The following is a 27,730-nucleotide window of genomic DNA, read 5'->3' on the forward strand; positions in this document are numbered from 1 at the left end:
GTCGTTCACCGATCTGTTGGGCCGAAGTTGGTGATGAGGCACTGATGGGCCCAGAGGTAGTTCAGGAAACCACGGAGAAGATCTCAATCATTCGGGATAGAATCCGGACCGCTCAGAGTAGACAGAAGAGCTATGCAGACTTGAAGAAGAGACATGTGGAATTTGAGGTCGGTGATCATGTGTTCTTGAAAGTTTCACCTATGAGAGGTGTAGTGAGATTCGGCAAGAAAGGAAAGTTGGCACCGAGGTACGTTGGGCCCTTTGAGATACTTGAGAAGGTGGGCGAACTAGCTTATCGACTAGCCTTGCCTACTAGTATGTCGGGTGTTCACAATGTCTTCCACATTTCCATGATGAGGAAGTATGTACCAGATGAGTCACATGTGATTGATCATAGCACCATTGAGGTGAAGGAAAATGCTACATTTGTGGTCGAACCGGTTCGTATTTTGGATAGGTCCACAAAGAAGCTTCGGAGGAGAAAAGTTGAGCTAGTCAAGGTGCTGTGGAGTCACCATGATAAGGGTGACGCATCTTGGGAGCTAGAGTCAGACATGATGACCAGATATCCACAGTTATTTGTTGAGTGAGCTTGAATTTCGGGGCGAAATTCCTCTAAGGGAGATAGATTGTAATAACCCTAGATTTTTAAAACAATATGTGAATTGATTTGAATTCTATTAAGTTTTGGAATTTCAAATAAAATGAAACTTATTGTTTACGATGCTTTGAAACGAAAAACGGAAACGTTTTCGGAACGTTTATTAAGAAAAACGTTACGTTTCCGAACGAAATTATCGACTTTTATTCCGTCGCTCGGTTGCGAAAACTTTCTTCACGAACGTTGTAGAGCTCGTCGATACGAGTTCGTGGATATGTGACGCGTTCGAATCGGACGACGTACGTAAAAGTTATTAACGACGGAAGTTAGTTTCCGATTTTGGGAGGGGGTATATAAGGAATGATTTAGAGCTAGGGTTCCCATAATTGGAAACCCCCTCTTCAGCCCGCCTCCCTCTTCCCTTTCTCTCTCTCTCTCTCTCTCTCTCTCTCTCTCTCTCTCTCTCTCTCTCTCTCTCTCTCTCCCCGACCTTCACTCTCTCTCCCCGATCTCCGGCCTCCAGCTCCCCGTGGCCTGCACCGCCCCGCCTATCGACATCGCAAGGACCTAGGCAGCCACCCTCCAGCCTGCCAGCACTTGCTTCGCCCCCGTGAGGACCCCCGACGTCGCCACAGTCGCTGCAAGCCGCAGCGCCGATCCACCTCGCCACCACCGAGCTCGAGACGAGCTTCCCACCATCGATTGAGGTGAGATAGATGCTAGGAATGATTATGTGATTGTTGTGGTGATTTGTTGGTGTGTTTGGAGTGGGATCGGAGGAGGAAGAAGGGGAGGATCACCGCCGCCTAGAGGCGGCGCGTGTTGGAGTGTGGAGTAGCCTAGGGGCGGCGTGAGCCCGTGACAAGGGCGGAGGTAGAAGGAGGATGATTTTGGGCCGGCGGTGGCGTCACACGCGCCGTGGGTGGCTTCGGCGAGTGAGCCCCACGCGCCGCCTGCCGGCGGGTGGCGCGTGTGCCCCACGCGCCGCCTGCCGGCGGGTGGCGCGTGTGCCCCACGCGCCGCCACGTGCGGTGGTGTGACATTGTTATCCGATAGGGGTAATTTGGTAATTTACTGTGTATGGTAAATGTAAATGTAAATTTTATTTACGTATGGTAAATGTAATTAAGTTTTACCTACGGTAAATGTAATTATAAATTACTTTCAGTAAATGTAAAAAAGTAATTTGTAAAAGGGTAATTTAGTAAATTTTATTTACTGAGTTTGTATTTACATTTAAATCGTACGTATACGTACAGAAATACGTATTAATATTTATACGTACAGAAATACATATTAATATTTATACGTACAAAATACGTATTACTATTTATACGTACAGAAATACGTATATAATATTTATACGTACAGAAATACGTATATAATATTTATACGCACAGAAATACGTATATAATATTTATACGTACAGAAATACGTATTAATTGAGTATTGTACAGTAACCGTGAATAGTGAATAGTGAACAGTAACTTCGTATAAACCAAAATTGCTGAACAGTAACCGTTTATTACTGTTTTGGCATTTAAAGGTTTACGAAAAGATTCTAAATTCTTTTCTTATTCTTTTAAGGTGATCGTTAAATCGAGGAAATGAATTAGCATCGGGAATTGTGGAATTACGCTCAAGTCAATAAGGTGAGTAAAATCTCACTGAATTACGAATCTACCCTCGTGGTGATTCAACATTTTTGCAAGTGTGTTTATCAAATGAATTACAACATGTATATAATTTAGTGGACTACATATATACAGTATAATAGTAATAAGTACATATATATATATAGTTCATTAAATTACGTACTGTTATTAATTCATTAACCATAGTCATTTTCGGTGACGGAAAATTGTGCATGAGTATGTGATTTAAATGGTACAATATGATGTGAGAATATTGTACGTAATTCTTCAGGTGTTTATGAAATATGACATGTATAGGATATAGTGGACTATGTATATATTGTATAAATGGTAAATAAATACGAATATATATAGTTTGCTATATAATATACTGTTATGATTTTTATTGTGGTGATATCGTGAAAGTTTTAAAACGTACAATATGATGAGTGATTATTGTACGTGATTTTAACATTGAGATTGTTAAAATGTTGATTTGTCTTCGGACGTGATTTGGTACAATATGATGTGAGATTATTGTACGTGTTTGGCAAGTCGGAACCTATCCTTTGGCCGGGCGAAAGTTACGATACAGTTAGAGCTCTAGTCTGTCTGCCTTAGTACTGCATGTGAGGTAACGGGTGGTTATCTGCTCATGGGTACTCAGTATTTTGGATGTTGGGTAGCGGGTGGCTATCCAATATCAACGGTGTATTACGAGAGGGGTAACGGATGTGTACCAGCGTTCTTGGTACCCGTATTATAAATGCTTTGGGTAACCAGAAGGGTTACTTAATTTCCTCATGAGCGTTTTGTTTCACATTTCTTTGGGTCAACCAGATGGGCTGACCATTGACTCATGAGGGCATTTATATTTGTTGTTTTGTGATCATTCGTATATTTTGATATGCGAATTATATTTTTGATTTTACTCATACGAGCTATAAGCTTACCGGGTTTGTGTTTATAATCCCGGTGCACCAATTCGATGGTGTAGGGGATAATTCCGCAGGTGCTGATTAGTGGAGGTTGAGTGACGACTACAGAGGCTCGAAGTCGTTCGGATCCTACTTGTGGTGAGATTTTAGCATGGATTCGTGTGTGAGGATTTGTGTATTTTCATTTGTGAGATTTGTGAGGATTATTACATTTCCATTTTGTGTATGGATTATAATTTGGGTTGTAATAATTGGTTGTCTGAGTTGTATTGAGAACTCAGAATTGATCCGCTGTTACACTTTAATGATTTCGATTTATTTGAGATTATTTGTGTTTAACGACTTTAGAATTTTGAGTTTTTAGGCTCGAAATTTTGGGGTCGTTACAGGAACTATTGGGAGGCCAGTTTGTAATGCCATATGAACAAAGACCTTTTTGAAAGGGAGTAGTCTTCCATCTGCAGACCTAGCTAGTGCCCTCAGGAAGCATGATCAAAGAGAGTTTCTTCCTCACGACTGCCTGAGCTGCCTCTTTCAGAGATTCAATGGCTTTCGATGGATCGGACCGATCTATGCGTAGATGGTTGGCGAGTACGAAAAGTTATCCTAATAAGGGATACCTTATGATCTCCTTCTTGGCAATGCTAACAGTGCATGTAGGAGTCAACCATATTGTAGGGAAAATATCTACAGCAGAGGCATGGTTACTGATAAATACTGCCCTCTCATTAGCAAATTCTGCTCCTTCAATCTTTACAGGATTCCCTAGAATCCACATTATCAATCTACTAGTGACATGTCCATACACATTACCTTGCTTAATCCTCTCATAAGGCCAGGGTAGGAGTACAAGCATGATCAATTCCCATATCACAGTTGTAACCATTATGGTAATGAAACATGCCACAATTCTTGCACAAGATATCAGTTTGAATCCCAAACCATCTTCATTGACATCAACTTCGTGTCCTACATCCTTCTCCGAAATTTCTGATGTTACTTTTGTAGTTGGATCAGAGCTTGTGTTCTTTAAGCTCTCCAACCTCCTCTTCCTTAAATTTAAACTGCTTCCACTATTTTCCATTCAGCAAGGTTGATTAAAGTGAGACGGTCCTGCTTGAAGGTAATTGGTGACCTATGAAGTGGCTAGGCGAAGAATATTGAGTGCAGAGGGTGGTTAGGAGGGATGTTGGAGAGGAACGTACAAATATTACTCAAATAGTACGAACAGCCTGTGTATTCTTGTTGAATACGGATTCTCTAGCTGACTGAGGTAATCCAAGTTTAACAAGGAAAAGGACAATCGAGAAGGAATCTTGTTACTTGTTAGTTCTAGGTTGCCTTTACCTCCTATTCTTAGCAAACCTTGTAGAGAGAAAACAATGTCAAGGTGGCAGAACCAAGTGAGTGCAACAGCCTGCAGTGTTACTACTGCAAATAAGCCTCATTGTACGCTAGTGCAAGATGTAAGTAGAAGGTGATTGAATTCCTATGAAATGTGTCACGACTCAAGTGTCTGTGTTATTTGAAAACTGCGTCGGCCATCAATGTTCCATCTCTCACTATATACACTAGGGTTCTGTAAGCACGGATGGACAAACACAAAGGTCTCTACGTAGGTGCATATAATAATGGCATTAGGGAGAAAAGATGAGGCTCCCAGCTATTGGCATCGATCTAGGAACAACTTATTCATGTGTAGGCATTTGGCAACACGATCGGGTTGAGATCATAGCCAATGATCAAGGAAACAGAACCACACCGTCCTATGTTGCTTTCACCGATACGGGGCACTTGATTGGTGACGCTGCAAAGAATCAAGCCACCATCAATCCAATCAACACTGTTTTTGACGTTAAGCGATTGATCGGCAGGAAATTTAGTGATCCTTGTGTTCAGTGTGACATAAAACTGTGGCCTTTTAAAGTTCGTGGTGCGGGTGACAAGCCTATGATTGTGATATACAGAAAGAATGAAAAGAAGCAATTTGCCCCAGAACAGATATCCGCAATGGTTCTCATCAAAATGCGGGAAATTGCAGGCACCTTGGAATGGCAGTCAATAATGTTGTTGTAACAGTCCCGGCATACTTCAATAACATTCAACGACAGGCTATAAAAGATGCTGCTATGGTAGCACGCATGAATGTGATGCGGATACTTAATGAGCCAACAGCTGCAGCTATTGCATACGGTCTTGAAAAAAAGGCCACTACTAATAATGTTCTCATCTTCGATCTTGGTGGTGGTACCTTTGATGTTTCCATACTTAAAATTGAAGACGAGATTGAGGTAAAAGCTACTGGGGGAGATACACATCTTGGGTGTGAAGATTTTGACAATAGAATGGTGAGCCATTTTTTGCAAGAGTTCGAGAAGAAACACAAGAACATTAGACATGACCCCAAAGCAATGAGAAGACTGAGAACATCTTGTGAGAGAGCAAAAAGGACTCTTTCTTCAACTACTGAAACCATCATTGGGATTGATTCTTTGTATGAGGGTATCGATTTCCACACTAAAATAACAAGAGCAAAATTTGAAGAGCTCAACATAGATCTCTTTAAAAAATGTATGGAGACCGTGGAGAATTGTGTGACAGATGCCAAAATGGATAGGAACACTATTCATGATATTGTTCTTGTTGGTGGATGTAGTAGGATTCCGAAACAACAACTACTGCAAGATCTCTTTGATGGTAATTAAGGATCTTTGCAAGAGCATCAATCCTGATGAAGCAGTTGCATATGGTGCTGGAGTATAAGCTGCAGCTTTGCTAGGTGGCATTGAGAAAGTGCAGGACTTACTGTTGTTGGATGTAACTCCACTTTCCCTGAAAATAGGGAATTTGAAGTTTTCATCCCTAAAAATACAACCATTCCCACCAAGAAAACGAAAATGAGTACAACTAGAGGTATGAACCAAGTTGGGTTGAGACTTCCTGTGTATGAGGGTGAAGAAACAATAGCGCGAAACAACAAATTCTTGGGTCAGTTTGTACTTGAAAATATCCCTCTTTGTCCGAAAGGGAAACCTCAAATCATCATCTGTTTCGAGATTGATGTCAATGGAAATTTGATCGTCTCTGCGGAGGAAAAACGACTTGGTCTAAAGAACCAAATCATAATTTCCAATTATAGATGTGGCTCATCTAAATTGGAAATTGAGAAAATGATCAAGGAAGCAGAAAAGTGCAAGTTAGGGGACGAGGAATATAACAAGACAGTGGAGCCTAGGCCTGTATTAGAAGATGGCATACAATCAAAGTTCACATCACAACGCCAGAAAGTCAGATAATCAGAGTTCAAGTTTTATAGCAATAAGTTTGGACTTGCTCCTGAAATCGTGCCTTTTATTGTAATGTACCTTACTTGTTTTGATAGGCTGAGTTACGTAGAGCAGCAATTATTTTCCCAACAATAAATTAGCATATCCAGTTGATGCATTCAGCCTAGAAGTTGTTGTTTTTTTTGGTCAAATCCAACTGTAAAATCCGGCAGCCTTCATAACAGCCATTACTTCATCATGGGGTGACCTTCATTCCATCCTGGGAAGCCTTCTCACACTTTATACTTGTCTCTCTTGGCGAACTTGTCTAATCACCTGATGAAAAATCATAACAAACAGTCAAATAAAGCACAACTTGGGAAATCAATTGAAAAACAAAATGACGGTCAGCTGAGTGCCAAAAAATCAGCAAACGAAAACAATATAATTAAATAAATTTAAATGGAATGCTAGGAAGAAAAAGATATATCCTTCATATTGAATATAAGGATAAATATATTCCAATTGCACCAACAAAGCCAGCAAATAAAGTGAAGCTAAGAATGATCGATACAGACAGTAGTCCTTTGTGTTGATTACTTACAAATGTGACAGATTTACAACTATCCTAATAGCATTGGTCATGCATGGGCAACTCTTTCCATGCAAATATATCGTGTATTCATCTAAGAGGGATGGATCAAGCATATTTTTCTTTCATTACAAAGTTATAGAATAAAAGAAAAACAGAACTAAACTCCATCAATAGCATCATCATGTATCAGGAGAAAGATCATCAGCAAAAAATAAAGAAGAAATCCCAAGACATGAGAAGAAGAGGAAGAATATGTTCAGTTAAGATGTTGAATTAAAGGCTCAATACAGAGAATAAATAAATAGGGAGATAGAGGATCACCCTGCCTAAGGCGCGCCTCTCAAAGGATGAAATGAAGATTGAAGCTCTCCTTTAAGTACAATAGAAGAGGTAGCAGCAGTAACACAATTCATAAGAAGATCAATCCAACGAGGATGGAAACCATATTTCCGTAAACTATAATGCATTCTATCCCAGTGCATAAAATCATAGGCCTTCTCCAGGTAAGAACCATGTCTATTTTTAGTTTTAGGAAAGGCAGTAAACATCTCATGCGCAATGAGAATATTATCAAAATTATCTAGAGGCATGGTTACTGATAAATATTGCTCTCTCATTAGCGAATTCTGCTCCTTCAATCTTTACAGGATTCGATTCCCTAGAATCCACATTATCAATCTACCAGTGACATATTTTTTTTTTTAGGGGAATGAATTAACTTCATTTGACATTAAGCCATGCACGACCACAAGGATCAAATATAAGAGGTGAAATGTCACCTCTCATACAAGCTAACTTAATAAACCAAATAAATGCACAAAAACGCGTTTATTATACAAACCAAATTCTTAAAAAGTCCGAAACGAAAACTGAAAAACACTAAAGCAAAAAACTAAAGCATAGTAACTCACTTGAGTCTAATCTAACGATTTTTAGACTAACAAATCGAGCTCAGAACATCAATTGCATACTCTTAATGTTAGTAAAATCGAAAGAAAAAACAAGAAGGAGAATCTTTCCTTGTGCAGTTAGGAAACTACTCGCCCTCCACCCCCCCCCCCCCCCCCCCCCGCTTGGAGGCTTGTAGCATCGTCCTCACTCTCCGAGCCCTGTTCCATCTCCTCCACTGGCTCCTCCTCCTCCTTATGCACATCTCCTTTGGGGTTGGTCATTCGGATGAACGCTGCCGAAGTCATCTCCACCTCTGCCGCATCCTCCATATGTTGAGTTGCCGGCGGGATGAGGTTTTCTTGTTTCTCTTCCCACGAGGATGGCCCGGTTTTGGTGGTGATCGGCAGATACCTAGCACCCCCGTCGCTGTAGCCTTGAGACCAAGCTTCGTCGGAGAGAGATTGACCGCTCCAAGCTTCAAGCTATGCCTTCCTCGCTTCTTTGATGGCCCTGCTGCATCCTTCCAGCGGCAGCAACACGCCAGAAATCGGGCTCAACCTCGAAGGCCAAGGAAGGAGTACAGGCATGATCAATGCACATATCGCAGCTGTAACCATTATGGTAACGAGACACGCGACAATTATTGCACAATATATCAGTTTGAATCCCGAACCATGTTCATCGACACCAACCTAGTGTCCTGCATCCTTCTCCGAAATCTTCGATGTTTCTTTTGTAGTTGGACCTGAGCATGAGTTCTGAAAGCTTTCTAACCTCCTATTCCTTAAATTTGAACTACTTCCACAATTTTCCATTAGCCGAAGGTTGACTAAAGTGATCGTGAGAGTCCCGCCTGAATTCGAAGGTAATTGGTGATCTATAATTCTTTGAAGAATCGTGCAGAAGGTGGTTTTGTAGGAGGAATTTTAAAGAGGAACGTATAAATAGTACATACAAGCTAAGTTGCGTTCTTGTTGGATGTGGTTTTCCTTTGCCCACTGAGATAATTAATCATAATCTAAGCGTTTAAGGAGATCTATGCCTCTGATATTAACAGTCCCAAAATGTTCTTAATTTGCAAAAGTACCCGAGCTTAATTCTTTCATTTTGTTTTTTCCCTTTATTTCAAAAACGTTTGTAACCCATGATTAACTCAAGAAATTAAACCGATATAAAACGACCGTTGTCGTATATATACATATATCAAATTTAGAAATCATAAGCTCCTCGTCCTCCTTGAATCATCAAGCTTGAATTCTATCATCTGCATGTACCCTCAATTTCGTGTCTACACGTACCATAGTGCAACTTTAGTCATTCATACTAATCTTTTTTAGCAAAACGACGTCGTCACATACCTCCAAGGCAATATAGGCTCATAAAATCAGAAAGAAAAAAGAGAAAGAGACCCGCCTTCTTTCTCCCTCAAATCGAACCAGACCCTCTTCTTCTTAGTCTGAAAAATCCATCAAATCTCCAACAATGGCGAACCGAGCCGTTCAAGAGGTACACGCACAGCCCTTCAAGACTCTGTTCCTCATTTCAAAATTCAAACTTTTCAATGGGTTTAACCTCGTGGTGGTTCGGGTGCAGATAATCGAGCAGCAAGTGCTGACGGTGGCGAAGGCGATGGAGGACAAGCTCGACGAGGAGATCGCGGCGCTGGATCGGGTCGACGACGACGATCTGGAGGTGCTGAGGGAGCGGAGGCTGCAGCAGATGAAGAAGATGGCGGAGAAGCGCAGCCGTTGGATCTCACTAGGCCACGGCGAGTACACCGAGATCCCTTCCGAGAAGGACTTCTTCTCCGCCGTCAAGGCCAGCGACCGCGTCGTCTGCCACTTTTTCCGCGAGAATTGGCCCTGCAAGGTTCCATTTTTACCCTTGATTTCAATTCTGAAACTTTATAAAGGTTTGGGTTTTTAGTGAAATGTTGTGGTGTGATTGTTGGAAATGTGGTTGAGAGAGAATCGATACGGCGGCATTGTAAGTTGTTATGTTAAGATTAGGGTGTAGAGGGGCTGTGGGAGCTGTTGGTTTTGATTGGATTGAGGCTTAGTGGTGTTTAGGATGGGAAGAATTGGGTATAGGTTTTCCGGGGGACTCGTACTTGCTGATTAGTGAGGTTGGGAGGGCTCGGAGAAGGAATGTTATGGAGAATGGGGTGGGGAAGATGAGGCATTAGTAGAGAGAAGAATTGTTTGAGTGCTGAATTGGAATTGTAGAAAGCTCAATAAAAAGATGAACTTTGCATCAAAAATTTGCCTGTTGATAAAATATAGCTGGGAAATTGAGAACCCAAATGGGGGAAACGTTGGTATGAACTTGGTTCTTGTACTCCTCTTCTTATTGGAAGTGTAAGCTTTCTATCCAACTTGATGTTTTGCATATAGAAGAGTTCACTGTCCTTTGCGATCAAGCAAAGATGTTTTTGATTGAGAACCTGTAGAAGATGCATCATTATAAGGCAATCACAGAATCACATATTGAAAACCATACGACACACATCCTAGAAACGAATTCAACCCTCTGGCCTTAATTAGAGAATGGGTGAATACTGAATAGAAAGGGAGAAACCAAATCCAAATTTTGCAGATGCAAAGGAATCAGAAACTAAAGTCACTTGTCCAACTAATTCCCCTGCTAGATTGCTACTGCTTACTCTTGTTTTTTTCTGTGTTTCTCTTGTTAAACTAATTCACTGACTGGATGCTCTATATTATTTAGTGAGGAATATCCTACAGCTATTTATGAATGCTCTTACATTTTTCTTAATGACATCTAACTAAATTTTTAATTTTATACTGCTGTGTATAAATGCTATTTTGTTAGATGTCCTTAAGGTCTCTTGAACATTTTGTTCAGCAGTGACTTTTATGAACAAAATGCTCGAGAGACCTCCCGGCTCAAGAGACCTTAATGAACCTAATTTCAGTACGATTTTTACTACCCTTTTTTGCCCAATTTTTTTTTTTTTTTTATAAAATTTCATTCCAACTTTTGTTGGGTTCAAGAAGACTTGAGTTGGTGATGACAAACTTGTTCATCACTTCATGCGTTTGTATATAGGTTACAGGAATTAACAAAACCATTAGGTGCATGAAATGAGTGGAGAAAACTTAAAGGATTATGGCATGTAAATAGTGTTTGGAAAGACTAGTAAGTCTGGTGTGATTGCAGTTGTCATGGGTTGTCTGGGAGAGGGTTCTGTTTAGCATTTGTTGATTTGTAGTTAGCAACTACAGTGACTGCACTAACTTTACTAATGAGTTGGTTTGGAATATCCACAGGCCTTCGTTATAAATATAGTCGGGGTAATCGATAGTAGGGTGTTACTAGTAAGATGTTTCTGGGCCTGGGATTGTTAGTGGTTACCTTGAGAATGTACCTGTTTATAGTAATGCGTATTAGAAGTGCTGTTGAAATGGAAGTGTTCAGTAAATGAATTTAGGACAAACCATTCATGTTTACAGTTGATTTTCAGGTTGTGGACAAGCACTTGAGCATATTGGCAAAGCAACACATAGAGACTCGTTTTGTGAAGATCAATGCTGAGAAAAGTCCATTCTTAGCAGAGAAACTCAAGATTGTTGTTCTTCCCACTCTTGCCCTTATTAAGAAGGCGAAAGTGGATGATTATGTGGTAAGTTATAGGAAGGACTTGCACAATGCATATTGAGTTGTTTTTGTTCTATCACAACTTAACACCGCAATGTTTCATCTTGCAAAAGGTTGGGTTTGATGAGCTGGGCGGGAAGGACGACTTCAGCACAGAAATACTAGAGGAGAGGTTGGCTAGAGCTCAAGTCATATTTTTTGAAGGGGAATCATCTATAAACTCCAGTGCAAAAACCAGGAGTGTCCGGCAAACCAGCAAGGATGATTCATCAGATTCAGAGTAACTCCATAGGTATCCAGTTTGTTTATTTCAGAAATTGGAGCAGTTCATGGTTCATGTAAATGATCAGATGTATCGATGCCTGTATTTGAATGATATGGTGAGACTTGAGGTCATCCTCTGGATGGTATTGCGTCAGTTTTGGTTGCTTGTATTGAGAAAGGTTTTGGAGCTTCCTCACTGCATAGTGCAATTATGAAACCGGTATCATGGTTTTCGTTGGTAAATTTGTGTTTGGGTTCTGCTTTTTGTCAAAATGTCCCGGACAGGTTCTTATGGCTGGGAGTTGACATAATTTCAAGAAGGCTTGAAATTAACTTGTGCCTAAAATCTCCTAAGCAACAGGCCCGGGACCCTGTTCTATTAGTTTTCACTCTGAAGAAAAGCTTGAGAAATTCTCTCGAATTCTAACCATTTTGTAACATGAGATCGCTTACAGCATGCTAGCTGTGGAAACTTGAGGTCGTGAACCATGCAAAATGGAAGCATAGAATCACACTCATCCTTTGCTACTATTTGCTAGACGTTATCCGAGCGGATTTTAAGTGCTTGAAGAGGATATCTACCAAATCAAATACGATTAGATATTCCTTTCATTCTTCTGTTGTTTACGGAATCTGGTTCTTCTGGGGTCCCTTGAGCACTACAGTTACCAATTTGACAACTAAATTTGTTCCCTTCGTTGTAGCTTGTTATCCTCAATATACCTTTACATATACAGACAATACAGTATCAGAGAGATTGACCTAATAATCAATTTCGATATCAATACTTAAGTGTATGTTGCCTTAGGTTTGAAATGTCATACCCAGAAGACAGAAGTGAACAATAACAAAGTATAACATTCTACACCAATTCTAAAGTGAGGTTCACTAACATCAACAGTGGATGGCGGCACATGAGCGTCAATGACAAGAACTAATGATGTATGAGTCTCTTTCCCAAGCAGCCAAGCTCATGAACATCAATGGTTAACCGTTATCAAGAAACATCAAGGATTAAGCAAAACTTAATGCAAATTTAGGAAGTCTTTTTTTTTATGTACATTTAGGAAGTCTTAAAAACAGCAAATATATGAAATTCATTCTTCAAGACCAAAAATATTGCAAGTCCATTCCCAGAAAAGAAAGACGAAGGAAAACCAATGAAGTCTGCCTAGATTAGGTAGAAGACTGCCCAATGAAGTCGTGAACATTATTTTCCTGGAGCATTGTGAGGTTTTCATTTGTGTCCAGTTTCAAATTATTTGCTGGCAGTGGTTATTTATAGTGTTCAAAGCAATATATAAATATATATATAACTAGACAGGTAAAAGTACCAGCTGTGGGAATTCCTTGGGAATTTTCTTGATATATACTCAACTGTAACTTACCTTGATTTAGTATGAATTTCATCTACCAGTTTTCTAGAAATATGAACTAACCCGTCACTTTTGACCAGCTAAACCCATTCAATTCGTCGCTGCACCAAATCATCGGTAACATCTGCATTTTTGTTTCACTAAGTTGCTGTGGTAACACTAGGTTGGAAAATTGTAACTTTGTGAAACATACTATCTCGACGAGCTTTCTGAGGTTTTTCTGTTGAGAAATCCTTGTTATATTCTTTGGTGCAATTAGCTATCACCCCCGCTAACAATGCTCTCCAAAAGTACCTATCAATAGTCCCATTAGTCACTCCCTCTGATTTCCATATCCCATAAACCACACATCCTACTCTACAGAAACTTAATGAAGCTTTCTTTGCCGCGTACAACCACTCAATACTAAGAAAACATAACCCAAGGTGGTTGTCAAGATGTGTTGTGAAAACAACTATAATTTTACATATTCAGATCAACTTGTTTGCCAAAAGTGAATTTATGATACGCATATGGAGTATTGTGCTGGCATCTATACATCGATAACATGTAACAAACTTGAACATGAATTTGAGCTCTCGAATCATGGCAGCAGATACGCAGGCAAGGAGATCAATACGTGAATCATAATGTTCTGATTTAAGAAAAACGGAAATGGAATTATCTCCTTCATTACTCAAAGGGACATTATGAACGATAAATGTGGTAAACTACAAATTACAATAAAGCACAATGTACATATTTGAGGATAAATAATCCATCTACGGTGTCTTCCATGATAAAGAAACAAATTTTGTATACTATCAACACATCTATATGTACAATTGCAAGGAAGGGAGGACAAACATTTAGGCAATTTGTTGCACATCAGGGGTATCACCTTCAGGATCGCTAGTCAGGGCAAGAAGTTCGGTTAGCTCCATTCGATACTCAAGGCCCCTAAGGTAGTGTCCTAATAGCATGCACCTTGGAAAAGAGAGAAATTGGATTAACTAAAAATGTAAACAGGTGCTAGAATAGAGAAGTATAATTACTGATAATATTATTATGGCTTTGGGAGTAAAACCTATTCATGCACAGCATAAGGAAACTTCCACACACCCAAGCACTCAAAAGAAAGGAAATGAAATGGGGTAATCAATATAAAAATAAATAAGGAGCAGCCCTACCAGAAGAGGAGGCATGCTAGGTAGTCCCGCCTCAATAGAATAAGGGGCTGAAACTGAAGTGAAGTATTCTCAAGTAGTTCAGCACAATCTTCACTTGCACCATTTATTGCTCCAGCTGAGGTATTCTCAGATAAAGGAGGCGCTTTAGAATGCATGTTTGAAGAAAGGGTTGCAAGTAGACCATGGACAACAGAGTGGATTATTTCTTTAAGTTCAGTGGATGTTGGTTCTGATAGCTCAGCTACCTGTATATAGAGTTAATAGGTTAATCATACAATTCCAATCAAAACCTTCTTATAGAAAACTGTGCAAACTAAAAAGCTATATTTGGCACATTATTAGCCACTCATACGCCCACGGTTAGAGCACAAATACAGTGAATAGATTGTATGGATGAAGAAATTTGGTAACAATTATCAAGCACAGTACCATAAAATTAGAGATATCAAAGTAAAATTATGCATTGTAACCTGATAGTTTCCAAGTGTCCGAAAGTTGGCCAAAAGCCACACTTCAACCCTATAAATCCATGGATATGAATCAGACAGACATGTCGACATATTTATTGTTTTGAAACATGGGGGTGGGTGAAGAATTGCATTTAGACTAGTCTTGAGAGTTCAGAGAATCCTCAAATCATTCCATGGAAAAGAATATTATAATGTTTAAGGTTGTGGTCTGAAATTAGCATTGAGACTACTATTCCAATAACAATAAGATATTAGAATCTCCTATCGACCGCAAAATTCTATGTGCTTAACAGAAGGAAGAAACACAGCACTACTACCATTTTTTATGCATTAAAGATAAGCGAAGGAAATAAATTGTAAGACTTTCTGCCACAATTTCAACTCTTTCTAAAATCATTCTATCAAGAAAGGGGTTCCCATTGAAAAGGAAACATCATTGATGATAAAGTCGTAAGAAAATTTCCAAGAGCAAAAGATTCATTTCACTACATAACCACTTCCAGTTCCAGCTATGAGTCCTCAATGAGGCCAAAGACATAATAAGCTATACATTGCAGGATGGTATTGATGTACAATCACTAGGATTTAGCAGTAACAGACATATAAAGAATCACTCTTAACGTAAAGTCTGTTTAACTGTATCTATCACTAGCATAGTCATATGCAAATATGAACAAGTGTATGTTGCCGAGATTAATACAAACCTTTTCGGGTTGTAGTGATCTTAGATAGTCTAGTAAATCATTCTTTTCTTCCCCAACAAACTGTTGCATTTGAAGGGCAGCACTTTTCCTTTTGACAGCATGGAGTTCCTTCAACAAAATAAAGAAAAACTGTGAGAATACTTCTAAATTAATCCATTTTTCAGTCGTTGGAAAAAGAAAGAAAAAAAATCTCAAATTCTCAATCAATGCCACAAAAGAATGAATATGGGATAGAACAGAAAAATAAAAATGCCTTGTGATTTCGTTGTTCTGACATGTTTTTCATCTAACCAAACACTTGATTTCACCCTGATGCACCACTGATGCCAGGCAATGACATAAGCAGGCCAGGTCTATCAGGCACTTTAAATCCAATGTTCAATATGAACTCTCTACACAACTCGCAACCAACCTAAGTCCTAACTGAGTTCATGAAACATAAAATGATCCCACCTTAAGGCTTTAGTACTAAGCTATAGGTTGTTTAAACAAATACACACAAGAAAATATCTTAAACGAGCCAACCGGCCACTAGAATCAGTAAAGAAAATCATCTTGAGATTACCAATTTGGCTGGGGCCTATAGCAGAATCTTGATGTATCCTAGTAACAATTTCTAAATTATCCTTTGTTCCCTCTAACAAGTGCCTATTACTTAGTTATATCCAGACTTAAGCATAAGATAAAACAAAACATTATTATAAGTTTACAAGACTATTGATGACATCTAACAAACACAGAAGATTATCTAGACGTCCTTTCCACTGGAAGATTCCATATTTCCATACATACTATCGAATACCTTTTTGGCAGAAGACAAATGAGCCTGCAAATGAAGAATATATTGTTGAACCTCAGGTGACACTTCACCAAGGCCTTGAATATCAAGATTCCCCAAAGAGTCTTCCGTGACTTCAGCGGCCTCAGGTGAAGACTCGTCTTTGGAATGAAACTTGATAATATTTGCACTTTCAAGCAACATCCCTTGTAAATCAACTTTAGAATCTTCTGATGTTTTCTGTTCAAGATTTTCTTCAGATACATCAAAATTTTGTTCTAGGCAAAGTCTAAATTCAGCATTCCTTAGAGTATACCTGTAATAAAAAGAAGATAACCATATACAGAATTGTGATTGATATCAGTTGACAAAAGAACAAACTTTACATAAAATAAAGTATGTCACTCGAAACTAGATAATCATCTGAAACGCACAAGATAATCATACACAATTAGCATACCCGGTCATCATTGAAGAAACCAACAACTTGGAGAGGGGTCCCCATAGAGCCTCAATAACAACTTGAAATTGATCCGACGGAAGTAACCCCAACATCCCCGAAATAGTCCTCTTCATAGCATCCACAGTCGTAGGCGGTACATCTTTCTGAATGATACTCACATTCAATGGCTCTATCTCTTGTATCAAATTCGATAGCACCGTTTTCTACAACAACAAAAGCAAACAACATCACATCCACTGATCAGTAACAATCTCTTTGAGTCACGTCATTAGCATCCTAGGCAGCATTACCTTCACTAATTGCAACATCGTCACACTCCTTTAAGTCCTATCCTAATTACTCATTCAGTCATTCCTCACTCGAAATCTTAGTTCAAAATTCACAACTTTCAACCATTTCTATATCGAAACTCAAGTTAATTACAGCTCAATTGTACCAAAAAAAAAACCCTAATTCAACAAAAATAAGGTCATAAACTTCGAAATTGGAATGGAATTGGCTAAAGAGAGAGAGAGAGAGCAGAGAGCTGACCTTGGATTGAACCGGACGCGTCGGCCGTCTGAGGTCGTCGAAAGGAGAAGCCGGAGACGACGACGACGACGAAGAAGAAGAAGCGAGAACGATGCGGGAGAATCTTCTAGGGTTCGCGACGCGGCGGAAGACAGGCGGCGCCGGCGGAGGTATAGAAGAGCGAAGCAGCTGAGGAGCAGGGATTAGAGGAAGAGAAGAAGAAGAAGAAGAAGAAGAAGAAGAAGAAGAATAAGAGGACGAGGAGATGAAGGAGCGAAGGGTGGCCATGGGAAGCTAAACCACCACCGCCGCCGCCGCGCTTTCTCTCTCTCTCTTCCTTCTTCCTCAACCGAAAGGCGTTTATGGAAGTGGTTCGATTATATAATTGTCCTGGAGTGTATTTAGGTATTTTTTAGGTATTGTATGAGCATGATATGTACTGTATTTGGGTATTTTAGACCCGACAGCCAGCTAGTACCGAAAGTATTGACCCGATTTTCTCTTTTTTCTTTGTGTTGCCGTCTCCCTATTGCCAATAACAATGAAACATTGATACTGTATTATACCTGCACGTATGGCGAATACATACGCATGATATAACAATGTACGTGTGAGCTTTGTGAGCATAGGGTAATGAACATAAGAAACTCTTAAATTATGGCTCATGTACAATACACGCATGTATAGTACAGTACAAAAAGTAAGTTCGTTATATTTCAGTGTTTACGATACTTTGAATTACTCACCCACTTTGTTTCAGCCTATTGCACATTTCTCATGTCCTTTACAAAATTTACTTCTCATGTAAATTTTATGTGAACCAAGTAACAACAAATACATGATTTGTGGACATGCATATAATGAAATGATCGTTATATATCCACTTCGATCAGTTATATGTACATATATATGCATGGGCTATAAGTCCTAATTGAGATATTGGAATGAATTAATAAATGTAGAGTATAATAACACAATCAATCACAATTGTTTAGGATTTAGTGTTTGTTTTCAAAAATATAGTGATAGCCAGTAGATCTTAGATTTAGTGTGACATTTCGTTTTGTTTCATCATTTTTTTTTCTGTAACAAAACGCCCTCCATTTCATGAGTTTAGAGAGCAAAAGAAAGGAAAGACCTCCAACTCATGAGTTCATAGAGTAGAACACGAAAACTGACCAAAAGATACTAACAGAAACAAAATTAAGATGAATTCGGAAACACAATTGATGAAGAATATTCAAAATGTTATTTACCCATGTTACGAGATTTGGATAGTAGCTTATTAAAGAAATCTAAATTAGTGATCATCTATTTGGAAATGACATCATATACTTAATAGCATGAAAATTATACATATACATATTGAAATATTTTGCTTTCATATTTATAGTGTAGTGGCACCCCATTTGCAAGAACGAAGAAATGACGGAAAATATTTGATCTCACTTCTAAATATTATAGCTGCACATATATATATATAGTTGGTTGCACGTGGATTCCACTATAAGATTATGACACCATGAACATGATATGACCACCGGAAAAAGGCAAGCATCCAATTAATTATGAGTCATCTCAATCTATCCAATTTTACTTCTCATAAATTTGTGTTTATTGGTAAGTAGGCTCGAGTCGCTCGTGTTTGACTCGATTTTAATTCGTTCGACTCGATTTCGTAAAGTTAAATTAGCCGAGTTTGAGCTTAATATTTAGCTCGATCTTGAACAACAAGTATTCAACTCGTTCGACTCGTTTAGCTCACGAACTAGCTCGGGCCTGTTAAAAACTCGGCTCGTTTAGTAATTAAGTTTGACTTATTAAATTTTATAATATATATATATAAAGTATAATTTTTATATGATAAATAATATTAGTTCGAAAGAGCTGAAATGTTTCTTTCTAGAATAATTAGTTAAAAACTTTAAGTTCTATAACTAGTTTGATTTGTTATTTTTAGTTTATTACAAATAAAATAGATTTTGTGTGATGTTATGACAAATTTTCTTTATAATTTCTAAATTTTAAAATTGTAATTTCATATGCTTCAAGCCGGCTCAATTCGAATTCAACTCATCTAATAAAATGAGTCGGCCCGAACTCAACTCGAACTTTTTAAAGTTGAGTCGAGCTTGAACATAAAGCACAAAAATCAAAATTTGACCCGGCTCAAGCTCGATCGAATGAAAACGAGCCAAACATGAACAACGTAGTATTTTGCTCGGCTCGGCTCAGCTCATTTACACCCTTATTTAGTGAGGGTCCAATCAATGTTTAGGAGACAAAATCAACCAGTGCGCCTAGAAATGGCAAATGGGCCAGCCCGGCCCATTTTAAATGGACCAAAACCGTGCTCGGGTCGGCCCATTTATTTTTTGTATCGGGTTCGGACCGGCCCATTAGTTTAAATATTAAGCTCGGCCAGCCCACAACCAAAGCTCATGTCAGGCCCATGTCGGGCCAAGAAGCGGGTTGGCGCGGCCCATTAACTTGATAAGACATTATTACCATTAAAAATTGTGTAATTAGAATATTTGTTTTATATAACTATTTATAATAGTAAAATAAATAAAATACTACAACATATGTGATAATCTTATTTCTAAAACGTTACATATGTCAAAATTAAAAATATTTTATCACTACTTTGATGATATTTGTGACATAATCTAATTAAAATAATGAAATAATCAAAAGGTTTATATTTAAACAGTCTAATATTCAATTATCATTATTATAATTATATGTTTACTGGCCGGCCCATGAATTTTATCGTGTCTGGTTCATGCCGAGCCTAAAACGGGCTCAGGCCTATGGGCTAAAATATCTAAGCCCAGTCTGGCCCATTATAATAACAGACTCGGGCCACTAACGGGCTTGGACCAATTTGTAATAGGTCGGGCTCGAGCTTTTCGGCCTACTTGCCACCTCTAAGTGCGCCTAACCATGTATTAGGACACAAAGTCACAAACATGTGCATTCTTTTTCGGTCAAATGTATAGGAGGACATATCAGTTGTCTCCCATTTTGATATAGTCGATTGAAATTGATCATTATTACCAATTGGCTACAAAGCTTAATTTGTGGCCTAAGTCCTAATCAAATGAGGCATGCAATATGAAACCGAAGCCTAGCCTTGTGGAAGCAACGGCAACTAGACAGAAATGTGGTTGCACATCTTTAATTTGTCTAAGAGCGATGGATGTCTTTGGAAGATTAGGCAAATTATATTTAGGGTTTCCAGTCCGATTGTTTGGTGAGAGATGTGTTTGGCTTAGCTAGAGGATGTTGGTTGTTCTCCGTGGAGGCTTGTTTGGCAAATTCATATTGTATATATTATTGTTGAACTAGATATTGATCATGACAACAGGGTGCCACTATGTTGGGGTGTTCGGCCATATGGTTTTCTTGCATGTATATCAACTGCTGCTCACCATGATCACTTCTACCTCACTCTATGAGCCTTTCTAGGAATGACATGACGAAAGGTCGTGCGCCATTGTTGAATCACTAGTTCACTACCAGCGGAAATTCAATCATCAAAGCTGCAGTTTCAACCAAAATTGGTACACATATATATATATATATATATATATGTAACGTACACATTACACATATATTCCATCTTATAGATCGCAGTACTCCAGATTTCCAGATTGATTGTCTAAAAGTTTATTTCATGATCTGTTTGCAGTAACTGTAGCCTTATAAAGCTAGCCATTTAGCTACATGGTGTATAGTATAGTGAATGACATAAAACAAGCAATTGGTGACAAGATTTTCAATGTAACTCAGTCGACCGTCGTAATTTTTCGATTCTATAAATGTGATCATCATATTACAATCACATGGCTTGAAAAAATGAGGCATGCCTAATTAGCTAGGATTGAGACAGTCCACATATGTCCAAGGACAAATGCTTCTCATCATCTCATGTAATTTACATGAGGAGGAAGTCATTGAGATGTCATGGTTTTTATTCTAAAATAACGGTGTCATTCGCTATATAAACAAAATAGTTGTCGCACATTCTATAACTTTTATTTAGTTATTTTACTTGTCTGATTTGAGATATTAGAGTAAATTAAATAAAAGATAAACTAAATAATTGAGTCGAAAAAAAGACCAATAAAATTGAACTACACATGTAACAGAGCTGCATAAGGGTCGATATGACCCTGATTGAAAATAGTGTATTCAATTAAAAACTAGAGATGCCATATAAATCAAAAGTTAATGTTTACAAGAAAAGTAGTTGGTGTTACGTTGTATACTTATACCCATTTACTTGTAAATTCTTTCATCTAGCACTCCTACATAATTTTTTTCAAGTGTTTGGTACGTAATTTGGTTCATCAGTTAAGACTTGTGTACTAATTTTCTCCTATACTAATTTCGTAACGTTTATAACATGCCATTTTATAGTGAGATAACGGCAGTTCATGTTCGCTATTACTTTGTATTAATAAAATTGTGCTAATTAATATGAACTAAAGTTGGCTAGCTAATTAATAACCTGTGTTTTTATAGAAGAAAATTATTAACATATGTTTTTTTTTAAGAACGACGAATTGTCATATATTAGAATAGGTAATGTACGAAACAACATAAACAAACTCATACTTCTTAATCGGAAGCAATGATAATTAAGAGTTTACGAAATGGTTAACTCCTAAAAAACTAGCAACACTAAAACTAAAAACTAACATCACAATGCTGAATCTTTGCAGTCGGCCCATAACGTAACTAAAAAATGTCTTATGTTAGCACGGCTAACTCGTTTGAGAGTGAAAATGTAGGAGTGCACCGTGAAAATGTTGCAAACCCTAGAATGTAACACCACTCGTAACTGAGAAGCAATGACTACCAAGTGATACCTCCTGGGTCCCAGATCTGGAACAAAGAATGAGTGGGCCTCAAAAACAAAGCCCAACACCCATTCTCAGACCCACCAAATGGCCCAAAACACTCCAAGCCCAACGTTGGGCACCTAGCTCTTCTTTAGACACCCAAGGCTGCCCAGATGATGAATTGCTCTACCGTTCAGCCGATGATGAAAGTTGATGGCATCTTAGCACCCGCGGCTGACGACGACGGGTACCATCTTCACCACAGCCTGCTCTCCTCTGGATCCATTCCGCGCCACCACTAAATTGCTTTGATCTCCGCCGCAACTAGATGACTGTGATTTCTTACAAGAGTGGCCCCAGATCCCAGATCTGACACCCATATCTCATCCCCGACCTCTCTTTGAACCCATCTGATCTCTCTGATCCAAAAGATCCGCGCCAAGCAAACCGCTAGAGGTCCAATGACCTACCGCCATAGATCTGCAACAATTTGACGCCACAGATCGATCGAAGTTGAGAGGCCAACCCCAAGTTCTTGTAAAACCATGAATTGACAAGAGTCGAACTTGATGGACTCGACACAGGGGTCAAAAAGGACGTCCTCCGAGAAGAAGAAACGGTACCGAAGTGTACGGAAATCAATAAGAAAAGCCGCCATAGCCCCAACCCTAATGGAGAAGCGCCGCTAGGTTTCATCTTTTAAACGATATTATAGATATTTAAAAGCAGTGACATACCGAGATAGGGGCAAGTGAGTGCATATGCGCCCACTAACTTCGCCCGCTAGGTTTCATCTTTCAATTGATTGCTACCATTATAGACTTACCATAGGTCCATAACATTCATGCCCTTAGTAGCCCCATATTTACTAATATATATGCACACACATACAAAAGTAGAATGTATTAGCCCAAGAGACCAAGACGTGTAATCAGTAAGACTAACCAACTTCTTTTTTTGGACTATGTGCTATTTCTTTTGGCATATGTGCTATTAAATTACAAATCAATATAAAATATTAATAAAAAAGTAGAGTTTAGAGATTTAATTGTTTGATCTGATTTTTGTTTTTTTGCTAAGTTTTTCGATATATAATATATTATAACTCGCTTGATAAGTATTATTCGAACGATATTGATTATTTCAAAGAAACAACAATTGTCTCTAATGTTAATACTTTCATTTTTTTTTCTATTACGCCTCAAACAAATGAAGTTCTGGGTCCGCCACTGTTTAAAAGTTAGACCCAAACAGATTTAATTAATAACATATGTTGTGAGCCCCTGAAATTTTCTTTTATTTTCTGATACATGGAACACACCAATCGACATTTTTCTGGGATGTTGAATATTAAGGTTAGTATTTTTGTATCAAACCACATGTTATCGCGAGCACGGAAGTATTCGTGTAATATTTTTCTGATGCTCGGTTAATTTTCTACGTATTTACAAACTTAACTCTTTTAAATTGTATTTTCAGGAATTACTATTTCATGTTTTTAAATATCGACCGTCCATTTGAGTGAATCAATCTGGGCTGTTGATTTTTCCTTTGGTATCAGAACCTAGGGTCCCACCCTAGGCTCTCTCTCTCTCTCTTCTCTCTCTCTCTCTCCCTCCCTCAACCCGTGCTTTTCCTCTCCCTCTCCTCTGTTACAAAACAGAGCAACCCAACAACGCCTTCTCTCGGTCTCACCGTTGCCGTCCGGCGACGCTTCGCCGCGACACCACTACTGTCGTGACCCACTCCTTCTCCTCTATAAAACCCAATGATTTCATTTGGGATTTGAGCCCATTTGCTTCAGGTTAGGATTTGAGGCCGACGGTGTGTTCTTGGAGTGTTCCGACAACATCCTTGAACTCCGGCACTTCAAAGCTCTTCTCTTGGTAAATTTCTCTTCCTTCTTCAATCTATAATATAATTTCCCCTGGATTTCTTGAGATCAAAGCCTAATCCCTCTTCCCCATTTGTTGTTGCGACCGTCGTGGAATTCGACACTCCAACGAATGCGTCTCTCCGAATATGTGACCAAGGTGAGCTCGAGGGGGGGGGGGGGCTGCGAGGCCTCATATTGATGCCAAAAGCTTGGAGGAGACCTCAATTGAGCTACAACAGCTCGACGGACGCAGAGCAGCGTCGGAGCCGACAAGATCTCTTCTAGTGCTTCGTTGAGGTATCAATCGAACTCTGATTCCTATGATTTTGGTGCTGAAGTTCGTAACGTTGTTTCGATAAGTTTGGTATAATTGCATGTTGATTTTTTGTTGATTGGAGTTGAAGTTTTGGCCGGAATCGTGATCGGTGATGCAAGGTTAAAAACCCTAGTTTTTACTGTTATCGAGTTACCTTTTTTGTTTTACTACCTACGTGAAATTACCTAAATGCCTCTGTTGACTTTCAATAATTATGATCTTGCCCCTAGCAGTAAATAAGTTGAAAAGTTATTGTTTTACTTAATTTACTTTGTACTTAAATCACATTTCAACCTTTTTTACTTTAAAATCTCCGATTTAAAATTGAATTAAAGGATTTTTGTATTTTCTACTAAGCGTACTTTTAGCTTTTTGGTTAAACATTAAACTCGATTTTCGCCAATATCAGAAATCGAGGAACTCTTAAGCGTGAGAGATTTAAATGCCGGAAGAATAAATTCAATCTTTTCATTTATTGGTAATTTCGCGTCTTAAATCGAAGATGCGAATATCTAAAATAAATTCACACTCACCTTTAGAAAAATCAATCCGAGACCTCGATTTAGAGGGTCAATCTAGTCAAACCGATGATAATTTACTAAATCGACTAAAAACATCGTGACTCTTACATTCTATTTTCATTACTTGTTGAGCTATGAGACTAACTCGAGGGACGTGATTCTACGCAGAGCACGAGGAGCGAGATTTTGGGCGTGGACTTCGACACTGCTATATCAGGTAAGGGGTGAGCCGCCCGCTAAGGTGAGTCGTTACCTTTCCGAGTTATAATTGTGTAATGCTCAACTTTATTTAATTTATTTCCTCGTTATCATATTTATCACTATTCATGTGTTTCTTTAGTCGATGTCTTGAGCACTTCACTCGAATTAAATAGTAAATTTGTTGAGATACTTTGTAAACGGTGAGTACAGTCTATGTCTCGAGCCCCCACTCGCAAGGGCGAACCATGGTACACCATAGGGTGGACTTAAGTCCACCTAGTTCTCCTTGAGGCAAAAAAAATCCTAGTGCAATATATATACAAGAATTGATATATATAAATGAAAAGCCTTTCAAAACCCACATAATACAAACAAAGTATTAAAGTGTAGGTGTTTAGCCCAACTAAAACTCTAAAAACTCGTCCTAAAGAGTAAAGACATCTTATTTAGGCACACATACTAACAGTTTCTATCGAGAGTGAAGATTCACTCTGAAATTAAAGAGTGAAGTTTCAATTTTGGCACACTTTTTGGTCAAATGTTTTCACGATAAGTGATTCAATATTTAGGTATGTTATTCAAGATCATCTCTATAGAGTTTCATCTAATTTGACAATGGTTTGAGCTTTTAAAATTGAGATTTACATGAACGGTTCATGTTAAACAGTTTTAATTCATTCATTGAATTAATCTAATTTCAATACCTTAACAATGTCCAAATTGGATGAAATTTTGTAGAGATGATCTTGAATAACATACCTAAATATTGAATTATTTATGGTGAAAACATTTGACTGAATAGTGTGTCAAAATTGGAACTTCACTCTTTAATTTCATAATGAAGCTTCACTCTGGATAAGGTTTAACTAGCAACCAAGAATGTTACCATTGATACAATTGATTTTGCGGACTTTTTTTTTCATGTTTGTGATAATCTAAACGTGTAAACTTGAATATCTATAATTAGATTAATTTGTTGGTTAGTTGAATAATTGAATATCTATATTTTGATGTATATGTGTTAGATTATAATGTATGAACCTCTACCGAAGAGATCAAAATTTACCTCATGGTTTTGAAGAAACAATGTTGAGTCTTCTAGTTCAAATGTCATCTCTCAGCCTTATGTATGCACTCCACCTATTAATAATTCTCCCCAAACTTCCATTTCGGAGCCTGAACCACAAGATGACCTCATCAATGAGAAGGTTATACAAGAGTTTGAAGATTTATCGAATCGTAGAGTTAGATTTAGCTAGTTTAAACTCATATATTACATTTGAGGGATAAGGCTTTATGTTCTTTTTTAAGTGCATTTTTTCTTTATAGTTAATAAATTTTCTCACACCGTTGAGATTTTTCCTAATGTATATCAGCAAACTCAAGTCCACCCTACCTTCCAATCCTAGGTCCGCCACTGCCCACTCGAGACTAGATAATATAGTTATTAATTTACTATCTATTTTGAGTGGTACACATTGTCCTAATTTCCGGTACCGTTACTCATAATTAACTAGTAGATAGTACTCGGTTGACCTGCTTGGGTGAATTATGGCACCTATCAGTAGGGATTAGAAACTATATTTATCCACATACGATATTTATCTATATAATATATTGGTGATTCCGTTGTCCTGATATCCGGCACCAATTATACTTTATTTATGGTGATTCTGTTGTTCTGATATCCGGCACCATGCTTTGTTATCGGTGATTCTATCATCCTAATATCTGACACCGTGTCTTATTTAGTATTGGTGATCCTGTTGTCATGATGTCCGGCACCATACTGTATTATCGGTGATTATGTCGTCCTGATATCCGACAAAGTGTCTTATTTAGTATTGGTGATCATGTTGTCCTGATGTTCAACATCATACTGTATTAACGGTGATTCTGTCATCCTGATATTCGACACCATATACTTTATCATGACTGGTATCATTGTCCTGATTTCCAGTACCGTGACTCGTGAATGGGTAGTACTAGACGCATAGTTCACCCGAAGGTGAGCTGAGACCCCAATCACCAGGGATGTCGATAATCTTGTGGTTTTCTTTATTATATCAACTGACCGTATTGTTAGCTCCATTTTGCATGTATGTATATCTTCATGCCTATCAATAACCAAACGTCGTTTTCGTTATTCCTTCACCTCCATTTTCTCACTTCCTACTTGAGCGCTCATTTATATGTTTATACATTTAAGCATTGCACCCTTATCTTATTTTCCTTCGTTTTCAAACCCTACCTCGGTAGGGTATCGGCCCTAAAACGGGTTAGCGAGGATGAGTGCCCACCCCCTGTTAAGGTATCTAGTGGCGTTGGTCTGGAGGCTAGTAGTTTGATAGCGTTCGAGACTCGTTGGTTGCTATCCAATCCCGAGGATCTTACTTCACAGTGTTCAACTTTCCGATCTCCGAGTTAGATCCAGTTGGCACAATTGGCGTACTCTAGTATACCTTGTCTTCTGACCTGGTTATTTACCTTCTTCTTGGACCGAGTTAGCCATTGAGACTTAGGCATGTTCTTTGTTTGACGTTTGAGTCTTACATTGCTACATTCACGTTTGTTTATTTGCGTTTATATTCTCGTTTGCTCCTCATGCCGTACTATCAGTTTATTTTTATTTATATTCATAGCCTTATAGTTTCGGATTAATAGGTAGTCGAAACGTCGTGTTTGACGT

At 38.5% G+C, this 27,730-nt stretch overlaps 3 protein-coding genes and 1 pseudogene across 3 annotated transcripts; 2 read left to right on the plus strand and 2 right to left on the minus strand.

The window, feature by feature from the left end:
- Positions 1-3,774: 3,774 nt before the first annotated feature.
- On the minus strand, positions 3,775-4,257 carry LOC126782460 (1-acyl-sn-glycerol-3-phosphate acyltransferase-like). The gene has a single exon (XM_050507712.1). It carries the CDS (start codon positions 4,255-4,257, stop codon positions 3,775-3,777), a length of 483 nt encoding a protein of 160 aa, XP_050363669.1.
- Positions 4,258-4,823: 566 nt separating this feature from the next.
- Positions 4,824-6,533, plus strand: LOC126782461 (heat shock cognate 70 kDa protein-like; annotated as a pseudogene).
- Positions 6,534-9,302: 2,769 nt separating this feature from the next.
- On the plus strand, positions 9,303-12,004 carry LOC126783216 (thioredoxin domain-containing protein 9 homolog). The gene is made up of 4 exons (XM_050508634.1): positions 9,303-9,431; positions 9,519-9,794; positions 11,410-11,568; positions 11,657-12,004. Exons 1-4 carry the CDS (start codon positions 9,408-9,410, stop codon positions 11,825-11,827), a joined length of 630 nt encoding a protein of 209 aa, XP_050364591.1. The 5' UTR covers positions 9,303-9,407; the 3' UTR covers positions 11,828-12,004.
- Positions 12,005-13,834: 1,830 nt separating this feature from the next.
- LOC126782932 (uncharacterized) lies at positions 13,835-17,623 on the minus strand. The gene is made up of 6 exons (XM_050508289.1): positions 17,299-17,623; positions 16,765-16,970; positions 16,329-16,620; positions 15,527-15,634; positions 14,353-14,597; positions 13,835-14,149 (listed from the first exon to the last, which is right to left on the minus strand). Exons 1-6 carry the CDS (start codon positions 17,563-17,565, stop codon positions 14,032-14,034), a joined length of 1,236 nt encoding a protein of 411 aa, XP_050364246.1. The 5' UTR covers positions 17,566-17,623; the 3' UTR covers positions 13,835-14,031.
- Positions 17,624-27,730: the final 10,107 nt, after the last annotated feature.

This window comes from Argentina anserina, chromosome 2, assembly GCF_933775445.1.
Source record: "Argentina anserina chromosome 2, drPotAnse1.1, whole genome shotgun sequence".
NCBI classification, from domain to species: Eukaryota; Viridiplantae; Streptophyta; class Magnoliopsida; order Rosales; family Rosaceae; genus Argentina; species Argentina anserina.